The sequence below is a fragment of the Humulus lupulus genome, chromosome 3, assembly GCF_963169125.1.
Source record: "Humulus lupulus chromosome 3, drHumLupu1.1, whole genome shotgun sequence".
Taxonomy (NCBI): domain Eukaryota; kingdom Viridiplantae; phylum Streptophyta; class Magnoliopsida; order Rosales; family Cannabaceae; genus Humulus; species Humulus lupulus.
In genome coordinates, this window is record NC_084795.1 from 236,374,213 (window position 1) to 236,386,230 (window position 12,018).

The window sequence follows — 12,018 nt, forward strand, 5'->3', positions numbered from 1 at the left end:
GAAATAGTTGGGTCATTACATAAGCCAAGCTTCTCATTAGATAACACAGGTGAATCCTCAAGTTATAAGTCGAGCTTCACAATTAGATAACCAGATAAGTAGTTTGTACTTAACACAGGGAAGCACATCGCGATTAACATGTTTAATAAGACATTCTCACCTTAGTAATAATCATGTACTATAAACTGGCGAAGCCATAAACATAGATCGGGTGCATTTTTCTTACCTCATGTCCTGGGTAAATAGTGTTTGAATACCCCCGAGTATGGTACTTTCCTATGAGCCTAACGGTTCACCCTAGTCACAACCATAATAATGAATAACTATCAGGAATGAACTAATAAAGGCTTCCAGACTCAGTCCTAGCCTCCTGGACCATGCATTCTACTAACTCGGTAGTATATACATCTATGAGCCCTTAGACTTGGGTTTCAAGCTCCCTAATCCCATTTTTCCTTATTTCCCCAATTAGAGTCACGACTCCCCCCAATTAGGGTCCTGGCGCAACAAGGCAGAGAGCGACGAGCCCAAAACCACAGGGCACGCGCTGTGGCATAATCCGTCTGGTGTCGCGGTGCCAAGGCAGTTCGTGGCACCTGCTTGTTTCTCTGAGTTCATAAGGGCCGCAATGCGACATGGCATGTAATGCACCGATTAATTCTAGACCTCGGACCATTAAAAACTACTAAACATAACTACTATTTTGGAATACAGATATACATACATAAATATATTAGAACTTTATTAAAAATCCAAAATACGGTACGAAATACAAAATAAGGTATAGGTACCCATTATTTAGTACATAAAACATAAAAGCATAAACTTTAATCAATCGTTTAAATACTAAGTGTGAAAATAAATAAAACATAAATTAAAAGAATTTAAACAACGACATCCCCGATCTTCCTACAGTCCATTCAATCCATCCATCCTTAATACACATGCCAAGCTGCCACGAATCTGTCTCGCCTTCCAACTTCATTTTCCTGCACCATCTAAAATAATAGGAATGAGCCTAATGCCCAGCAAGGAAAATCTACTAAAAACATATATCATAAATCATAAGACTATATCATAAAACATATGACGTAAAAACGTATATCATATAGGACTACAACATTAATGGCCATTAACTCATTACCGTGGTATGTGATAAAACCATCTAGGTCCTCAGTCTACTAATCGAGGTAGGTTATATCACAAAATAGTATATGATAACCCATCTAGGTCCTCTGTCTACTAATCGAGGTAGGGTAAATCATAATTCTAATCCACGATAATGATAAAAATCTTGGGGTTTGCTGTCAAAGCAACTATAAGCCCCAATTGACTACAAAACATATTTATGCATACATATACATAGCACATATCATAGCATATAAACATATCATAACACATCATATAAACACATATAATCTAACCTATTTTCCTTACAAAAAGTCAGGATATTGGAGACGAGAACGAGATTGGAACACTCCTAAAACCAACAGTAAAAACCATGAGTTTCTAAAGAAAAGGAGATAAAAAGAGAACTAAACCATCAACTTAGAAACTTACCGAAAACCTTAAGTTTCAAGAAACATAAACACCTAACCAAAAAGCCATAACAATAAGTTAGGATCTGAAAGAAAATGGAAGGAAATAAAAGAACTACGATGGATTAAATCTGAGGATAAGAATACCTTGAATGGACTATGAGTTTGATCTACACCTCGATACTGAAATAACACTCTATCTTACTTCCCAAGTGTTTAGAAAAGCTTTTATCCTAAAACTGAAGTGTTTTCTCTCTAGAGTAATCTTAGAAGCTTGGAGGCTCTGAAGAATGCTTGAATGATGAGTGAAATGGCTGAGTACTAGGTCCTATTTATAGAGTTCAAGGAGTGAAACTAACCCCTTTTAAAATGAATAATGATTGAAAATATTTGATTTTTCGTTTCAACAGATGCACAAAACTTGGTCAAAAATGTTAAAGAGCAAGTCCAAGTGGTTGGGGGCTGATTCTAATTTAAATCCACAAAGATTAAAAAATGGCTCCAGGAGCCGATATATCGCCTACCCTAGGCGATATATCGCCCCTACCTATGTCCCATGCTTTCGTTCGTGCGAAGTCGACGTGTTTTCTATATCTCCCATAGGTGACATATCGGCCCCCATAGCTGCGATATATCAGCATCTGGAAGGTTCTAGAGCTTCTAGATTTATCCTTTACTAAATTATTCATCAAAAATGCTTAAATCCTTAATAAACATGCTTGTGACAAGTATAACTATTCTTATGAATTCTATCTAATCCATAGTTTATAATAAATAATATTTCTAGGACGAGCTATATTAATCAAACCATATGTTATAATTAATATTTCTAAATTATAGGTTAAACTTATAAAATCTATAATTGTTTTTATGAGTTTCCAACTAAATCCCGTCTTAAACCAATAACCACGAAAATACTACTACTACTGCTACCACTACCACTACCACTACCACACTACCACTACCACTACCACTACCACTACCACTACCACTACCACTACCACTACCACTACCACTACCACTACCACTAATTGTTTCTATGAGTTTCCAACTAAATCTCGACTTGAACCAATGTAGAGTCCAAGAACTTTACTTAGCTAGTTAGATAGTAGCATTATAGTAATTATAGTATTATCTTTATGACTTTGGATTTTTGGTTCAGACAGGGATTTATTTGGACACTCATAGTAGTACTTGTAGATTTTCTAAGTTTAACCTATAGTGTAGGAATATTAATTTTAACCTAAGGTTTGATTAATATGACTGACATTGAGGATAATATTTATTATACTATAAGGTTTAAATAAGAACCAATAGGATTATAGCACATGTTATGTATGGGTTATTAATGATTAAGTATTTTTGAGGATTAAATTTATTAAGGGTAAAGTTTGAATGCTCTAAGGTCAATCAGCAGCTTTGAAAACGTTTCAGGGCTTAGTCAAGGCTGTTTACTCAATTCAAATTAATCTAAAAATGTGTAATTTCGTGTTTAAATAATCAGCGTATGCCGATATATCGCAGCTATAGGGGGCGATATATCGTAGAACGAAGATACAAAAAACATGAAACGATGCATGACTGCCTCGGGCATACTGGCCCAGGCGATATATCGCCTACAGGGGGCGATATATTGCCCCTCTCAGCATAGTTTGAAAGTTTTTAAAATCATTTTCCATTCAACCCTTCAACCTCTTGATAAGTCTAGCATCTTTTTGAACGAGTCTTCAGCCTCTGCTGAACGATAATTCAAATTATTTTCACTTAAAAGGCCATTATTTTTATTCAAGTTAAATGAAGATCTCTTCATTCCTAAACTCTATAAATAGGACCTAGTACCCAGCCATTCACTACAACAATATTTAGTATATATTACATTAAAGAATAGCATATATTTAGAAGTGCTATTATTGGTGTGGGATTAAAAACACACGGAAGACATATTTTGGCGCCATATGAATAAAACTCAGGCGCCAAAATGAATTTTTTTTTTTTAGTCTCATCTACCAAATTCCCTAAATCTAAGTTACCCGAAAGATTTCTCTCAGCCTCCATCTCTACTCTCGTCTCATCTCTCCGCCCTCTCCGCCTCACGAAGTCTCACTCTCGTCTCGTCTCTCCGCCCTCTCCGCCTCACGAAGTCTCTCTCTCGTCTCGTCTCTCCGCCTCATGAAGTCTTCTCAACTCATCTCTGCCTCACGAAGTCAACTTTTCGGCCAGCCATCTGCCTTGGTGGTGCCAAGCGATTCTGACTCTAACGATTCGCAGAAAAAGTTGAAAATTGGTGTCGTTTTGTCGGGAGGCCAGGCACCTGGAGGGCACAATGTCATTTATGGTATTTTTGGTGAGAATTTTTGTTATCATAATTCGTTTTCTTGCAGTTAATAGTGTCCAATATGGTTGAGTTCATTCATTCTGTGCTTCCTGGTAGATTACTTGCAGGAGCGTGCTAAAGGCAGCTTATTGTACGGTTTCAGGGGAGGTCCAGCTGGAATCATGAAGGGCAAGTATGTGGAACTTACACCAGAATATATTTACCCGTACAGAAACCAGGTGAGAGTTTGGACTATGGTTTGGTTTTGTCATTTATGCAGTGGAGGTCCATGATCATGTGTAAAGATAGCTGCTTCTGAGTGTTCTAATTTGCTCAGAAGATATAGCGCATCCATTCTATTCTAGTGATTTATACAAAATTCATACATGCGGCTGCTGGCATTTTAACCAAGATATTGTATTTGATTGGAGAAAATTTTCTTTTATCAGGGTGGTTTTGATATGATATGTAGTGGAAGAGATAAGATTGAAACTCCAGAGCAGGTGACTTTTTTTTCTTTCTTCACATTTTCATGTTAAGTATTATTGACACATTAAGTTCATAATAAATTGTTTAAATGGATTTTCCTTTTAGTTTCAACAAGTTTCAGATACTGCCGCGAAGCTTGATTTGGATGGACTTCTTGTTATTGGTGGGGATGACTCGAACACAAATGCCTGCCTCCTTGCTGAGAATTTCAGGTATATAACTATTTTTTTTCTTTCTAGAAAAATCTTGCTTGGCAGATGGAACTATTGTTTGTATTTGTCTTCATATGTCATTCATGTAATCCATGGATCCATCTATTTGTTAGGTGCTTGTATCAGTGTATGGGACCCATCCAAATAGAATTTAGGGATTCTTTATCTAATAGTTCGACAGGGTTACAAGAGTCTTGCCTTTAACACTGTTTCGTTGGTTTGTTTAACACAGTTTGGTTTTTTTTCTTTTTTTCAACCAGGGGAAAGAATTTGAAAACTCAGGTGATTGGGTGTCCAAAAACCATTGATGGTGACTTGAAATGCAAAGAAGTCCCAATAAGTTTTGGGTTTGATACTGCTTGCAAGGTGACTGCAACTAAAAGAAATTTTTTATTACTTGAACCCTTAAATTTCTTTGTGGTCCTTTCCATATATCGTGTAGGAAATTTTGGAGCAGCAATCTTTATTTTTTAGCAGATACGAACTTGAACCCCACTAGCTTGAAAATTTTATCCATGTACATGATGATAATTTTATTTGTTGAAGCATTTTTTTTCACTGCCACTGGGTTATATTTATATTCCTAGAATCATCTTATTTACTTGCTAATTCATTATGGTCATGAACTTATGAATTTACTTTAAGCATCAACCTTTACATGTTAAGAGAAGGAACTTCTCATAGAAAATTGTTTGCAGATCAGTTGGTTAATTGTTGTGTGGGCCATCAACTATCACTAGCAAGAAAGTTTGGTGATGCTGTGTTTGATGAAATAAAGTATATTATTCAATGTACCTTGTCCTGCTTGGTGAGCTATGTTACTTTGAGGTTGCTTCGTGAAGAACCTAATGATGGACAAGGGGCAATGGAGAGTGGGCGTAAATGGATTCTGGACCATGGTGGTGCTACTGCAATTACATCATGGGGGAAAATGTGGTTATCAATTGAGAATTGACCTCTATCCCTTTTTGACTTGAATATGTAGCTTGATCTAAATAGTGTTCTATTTATTTGGAAGTCCAACGTTTTCATTTAAATCTATCACAATTCTTATGTGATGATAGGTACTTGGTGTCTTTGAATGGCCTGGCAATAATCCCCTGCCTCCAGAGATATGGCTTCTTCCGTACATCCTTCCTATTCATCCAGGTCCTATATCTTCCGATTTCAAATTCTGGCCTGAGCATTCTTAAAATTCTCCTATGGTTAAAAATATCTTTACTCTTTTCCATATAGTCTGAACTTGTTGTATAAGAACAATACCATTACTCACGGTCATACTCATCAATCTAATGAATTAATATATAACTTCAAAGTTTGGACTTATGATATTATAAAGCTTGTCTTTTCGTATCCATACTGAAATTCAATTAACCGAAATGTTAAATAAACTCGTGTAATAATTTTTGTTGCAATTAAATTTTTTTTTGGGTCTTTTCCCATGTTGCGGAATTTGGTGTTACATGGTGATGCTGACTTCAGTTTAGTTAAAATGTTGAGTGACAATTATCTTTTTCTTGTTTGTGGAATGGCTTTTTTTCCTAATCCTTCCAAAATAAAAATCCTTAAAATTTTATTTTCCTTGTACAGGAAGAATGTGGTGTCACTGTCGGATGGTATACTTACCAATGTCTTTCTTATATGGGAAGAAGTTTGTTGGTCCAATCACACCAATAGTTTTGTCTCTGAGGAAGGAGCTCTTCACTGTCCCCTATCATGAAATAGATTGGAATGAGGCGCGAAATTTATGTGCAATGGTTAGTCAAAAGGTTATTGTATTTCCAATCTAGTTGCATCTATCTAGGAATATGCCATTTATGCCCTAATTTGTATCTAAGTGCAAAGTCTTCAACATTCTGGAGATATTGGTAACACATTTGATTGAGTCTTGATCATAGTAAATAGAAAAATAAAAAATATATATTTATTTATATATATATATAAATATTACTTTTGAATTTGATACAGTAACCACAGCAAACGTTTTCTCTTGCATACACATCAACAATATGAGTTAACCAGAAAAATGCATATCCATTTCTAATGACCAAAAGGATTTCATGGTTGTCGTAAAGTACCAATTTTAGTTCCGAATTAGTTATAGAAAAACTTCTTTCCTCTCTCTTATCAAAATATGACATGTTTGTTTTCACAGGAAGATTTGTATTACCCGCATCCACTAGTTCAAGATATCCTCTGGGCAACTCTTCACAAGGCTGTCGAACTAGTTCTGATGAATTGGCCAGGAAAAAAATTGAGAGAAAAGGTTCTCCGCTCAGCAATGGAGCATATACACTATGAAGATGAGAACACTCGTTATGTTTGCATTGGACCTGTGAATAAGGTATTGATGTTTTCAAATAGTAATCCTTATTCTGTTGAAACTTACTTTTGTGAAGAGGGGAACACATAAAACCTCATACTTAAATCTGTGAAGGATTATAGCTATGACTGTGATTTACAGGTATTAAACATGCTTTGCTGTTGGGTTGAAGATCCAAATTCAGAGGCTTTCAAGTTGCACCTTCCAAGAATCAATGATTATCTATGGATTGCTGAAGATGGCATGAAAATGCAGGTCCAAATGTTTCATTTTTTCTTAGCATTGATATTTGTGTTGCACTTTTTTCGTTTGGTCTGGTGAATCCATGTTTGTGTTGAGTATTAAACAGCTTTTAGCTGTAAAGAAGCAAGGAACATAAATGACTTTATGGCAGGGGTATAATGGAAGTCAATTATGGGACACTAGTTTTGCTGCTCAGGCAATTATGTCAACTGATCTTGTCAAAGAATACAACATAACTTTAAGAAAGGAACATGAGTTCATTAAAACCTCACAGGTCAATGCAGCTCTGTGGTCTGAATTCAACTAATGCTTCTAAGTCCAATTTGATGCCTTCCCCACATTTCCTTCGTTGACTAGTTAGTAATATCTTTTTTTAGGTTTTGGAAGATTGCCCAGGTGATCTTGATAATTGGTATCGCCACATTTCAAAGGGTGCTTGGCCTTTCTCCACTCGTGATCATGGTTGGCCCATCTCAGATTGTACAGCAGAAGGATTAAAAGTACTTGCATACAACGTTCAATGTTTTTCATTTATTTTATTTATTGGTTAATAATTTTTATGTCTCATTTCTCAGGCTACTCTTCTATTATCTAAACTTCCCTCAGTTATTGTTGGTGAACCATTAGAGCCAAATCGTATATATGATGCTGTCAATGTCATTCTCTCATTACAGGTTGGTTATTCAAGATTTTCACTATTATCTTGCTAGATTTTCTTATTGTTTCAATTAGTAATGAGTCTCATTTGAGATGATTGTAAAGGATGCTATAATGTACTAGGAGAATTTGTTTTTCCTAGTGACGAACAGTAGTGGCACATTTAGAGATACTTTTTAATTATCTTGTAATCTGAGACTGAAGAGCAAGTAATAAATCTCACATAATTTCTGTATTAAGTGTCTACTTTAAATGGGAGTGTGGGTACCTAATATGTCTGAATGTCAGTGGAATCATGATGCTCTAAGAATTAAGCTCTGTAAATGTATTAAAAGGGACAGATTTTAGCAGACAGTCCTGTTCTTTCTCCACTATCTTCATATTAATAGTTGAGATTCCTGTTTTTTATGCTTTGAAAGAAGAAATATCATATTCATGATCAGATCTTTTTTTTTTCTTTTTTGGAATTACAATGTTGCAGAATGGAGATGGTGGATTTGCAACATATGAACTCACTAGATCCTACCATTGGTTGGAGGTACTCCCCTTGAATTTTTTTCCATATTACTGTGTATTATGTCGTTCGAATTTGAAGTTAAATGTTTTGTTCCTCATGACATATAAGCTCTCTATTAATTTATGCTGATCGGATATTGTTTAATATATGGATCTACATGATAATTCAGAATCATTCATTTGATGTTATATTGCTCTTATGTGTGGAACACATCTTTATTTTTGGACTTTTGAAATGCATATTTCCCAAAAAAAAAAAAAAACACATATGTACAAGAAGATGCCTTTGTGAGCTCCTTTGCCATCTTCTGTGAAGCATAGATGATGTAACTTAATCTTTTTGTTGTTTCATTTGTATTTCAGCTGATCAATCCTGCTGAAACCTTTGGTGACATTGTCATTGATTATCCGTAAGAGCCAAAAGAAAACCTTGTACTATATCAGTTTTTTTTTTCATTCTCTTTGATTTTAGGTTCACCGATTATAACTATGATGCCTCTTTAGATATGTGGAATGCACCTCGGCTGCTATTCAAGCTCTAACATCATTTAGAAAGTTGTACCCTGGTCACCGACAAGAAGAAATAGAGCATTGTATCAAGAAAGCGACTGCATACATTGAAAAGATTCAAGCTTCAGATGGTTCATGGTTTGTCCTATGTTTATCAGTTTATAAGCTTTGCCTTTTTTTTCCCTCCCAATAAATCAGTTTTGTGCACTACTTGAATGTAAAACTTGTTGGCTCCTCTTGCTTTAACTCCCCTTAATAGTTGGAGTATGCTTTTAATTTTTGGAGTTGCTCAACAGGTATGGTTCATGGGGTGTTTGTTTTACTTACGCTACATGGTTTGGGGTCAAAGGGCTGGTGGCTTCTAGAAAGAACTACAGCAATTGCTCAGGCGTTCGCAAAGTGTGCAACTTTTTTCTATCGAAACAGGTTGAGTCTGGTGGGTGGGGAGAGAGCTATCTGTCATGCCAAGACAAGGTTAATTTCTTTTAAGAATTACATGTTCCATGTGTTTTCGTGTGATGCTTGACATCTAGTCTAAGCTTAGCCTGATTTGGGTTCAGAAATTTCAAATGGTCGAGTTATCATATTTTGATTATTTCTCATCTTTTGTTTTTTGGCATATAGATATATTTCACACTTCTCTTATTAAGAAATGCACAATATAATTATCTGTTTCCAAGAGGTGAGGTTTAAACTTTAAAACTATGTCAAAGAATTTGTCACCGCATAATTTCTTAAACATATAGTAGTGAAAGGGAAATGGTTCAGGATAATAAATTGAGCTTAAATAGGTTTGGTTAATTTTGTTATTTCATTCTCTCAGCGATAACCTCTTCTGGATTTTCCATGCAGGTCTACTCAAATCTTGAGGGAAATAGGTCACATTTGGTCAACACTGGATGGGCTATGATGGCTCTCATTAATGCTGGACAGGTACGTATTAGAATTTGACGAGTCAAATCAATCTGAATCGTTTCAAATCTTTTGATGTTGCTAAAAACAGTTGTGTACAGATAAAGAAAAAAAATGGTATCTAAGTGTAACGCTTGTGTGTATGCAGGCTGAGAGAGACGCTGCACCCTTGCACCGTGCAGCTAGATATTTGATAAACTCTCAAATGGAGAACGGAGATTTTCCTCAGCAGGTAATTCACATAACTATTTATGTACTTTCTTTCTATATGTATGAAAATTCATGGTTGAAGAAATGATGAGCATGTTGAATGATTGGTTTTGATGGCAGGAAATAATGGGTGTGTTCAATAGGAATTGTATGATCACTTATGCGGCGTACAGAAACGTATTCCCTATATGGGCTTTGGGAGAATACCGCTGTCGGGTGTTGAAATAGGCTCCATCATGAGCATGCTCTATGACCTCATTTGGTGGTTCCTCTCCTTTATTTAAATCTCACTAGTTTCTTAATTCTCCATGTTATCATGTTTCTTATTTTCTTTTTCTTGCCCAAATATCATTTTGTACCTTTGGCAAGCCTAATAAGCAGTCAATATAATAACAGATATATGACTTAAAACACATAAAATGAAGGGTTTACCCCTAATAATGGAGTCATTTTACACTTTGCTAATTATCAATGTATTATCTTATTATTTAATGAAGGGTTCAGTAGAATTTTTAGCCTATTTGCACAAAAATGGTGGTGAAACTTTTATATTTTGGTTGTATGGTCATGTGTAGGATGTGAACCATGCTTTTTTTTTTTTTGGATGTGATAAAGTCGAGACGCTGTGAAAGCCTTGGAAAATTGGTACCATGACTGAGAAAATTGGCAATTCTGACAAGGTTACATCAAAGGTTTCTGAAGCTTGTAGTAGTAGTAGTACAGAGTCAAAGGTTTCTGAAGCTAGTACTAGTAGTAATAGTAGTACAAAGTCAAAGGTTTCTATAACCAGTGGTATTAGTACAGAGACAGTGGTTTCTGAGCCCAGCAGAGAGTCAAAGGTTCCAGTACAGGAAACAAAGAAAAAAGATGCTTGTTGCATTCAGTGATAGGTGTTGAGTATATGTGAAATCTGTAACTCTATTGGGTTTACAAATTTCATCTACAGAAACCAAAATATGTAAAATAATTATAACACTATAAGATGAATTAGTTTTCTTTGTTCAAAAAAAAAAAAAAAACAGAATAAGAGCTGAACTAAAGGAAGTTATTATATTTTTTAATCAATGATCATTTGAGTATGTAAATAATATCTATGTCTTTGTTCATGTAATTTTTATTTTCATCTTATAAGCATGTTGTTCTTTCAATATGAGATAATTGTGACATGACTTTTTGATTTATTGGGTTCTCTACACAAGTTTCTAAATTTCTTTAACTCTTTCAGAAATTCAGAAAAGAAGACAAGCAACTTTAGGGAACTGAGGCATTTATAAAGGGATCTCATATTTTCATCTCAGTTAGGTTTGGTTCATTTGGCTATTTTTTCACTTTCAAGGTATTCATTATGTAATTTTTTTTAATGATGACTCCTAATTAATGGTCAAATGATGTTGATAGTTTATTAATTGGTATGTAATTTTGCTTTCATTTTAGTAGCTTCATTGGATTTCAAATTGGAGGGAACTTTATTTGCAGTAGTTTGCAAGAGGTATGTTTTCTTTTATTTTTGTTAAAATACTTTGCAAATGTTAGAGGAGTTTGAATATCTTAGATATTCATCCATAGTGAAGTAGGTTCTGAGATTATTATTATTGTGTGTTGCGGTGATAACGGAAGGTTGAGAACTTGTGTGTATTAGTGAAGTAGGTTCTGAGAAATTTGTGTGCTGCGGCGAGATAAGGAAGAAAACTTGTGTGTTGATTGAATATTTTGAATTGATAATGATTGATGGTTGGTTAATAAATATGGCTGGAATGTTTTCTGATTTTCTATTAGTTATTTGATGTATATCTAATTAACTTCAAAAACCATAGAAATTTGAAAGTAGAATCGAAACCCATGTGGGGAAATATATTAGAATAATTATAGAAATAACTTCTTGCAATTAAAAAACTTGGGTAATAAAATGTAAAACATTTTTTAGTGCAAGGCCAGTACATAAAAATTTTTAGTTTGAATATATACATAAAAAACCAAATACAAAAGAACGAGTAACATCCCATTAACAAAAGTACTATTTATGACAAGCCAAAAACATCAAACAGTGCAAATAAATCTTCTAAAGTATGAGGATTTGAAGCTTTATTATCCATA

General features: G+C 34.8%; 1 protein-coding gene across 1 annotated transcript; it reads left to right on the top strand.

Moving 5' to 3' along the window:
- The first annotated feature begins 5,211 nt into the window (after positions 1-5,211).
- Positions 5,212-10,416, top strand: LOC133825480 (cycloartenol synthase 2-like). The gene is given in 17 exon segments (XM_062258412.1): positions 5,212-5,463; positions 5,618-5,702; positions 6,144-6,205; positions 6,208-6,231; positions 6,233-6,310; positions 6,709-6,897; positions 7,018-7,131; positions 7,271-7,393; positions 7,497-7,619; positions 7,695-7,793; positions 8,258-8,314; positions 8,656-8,702; positions 8,797-8,940; positions 9,099-9,276; positions 9,655-9,735; positions 9,863-9,946; positions 10,045-10,416. Coding segments are annotated over 17 exon segments (1,848 nt in total). The 3' UTR covers positions 10,153-10,416.
- The last annotated feature ends 1,602 nt before the right edge of the window (positions 10,417-12,018 follow it).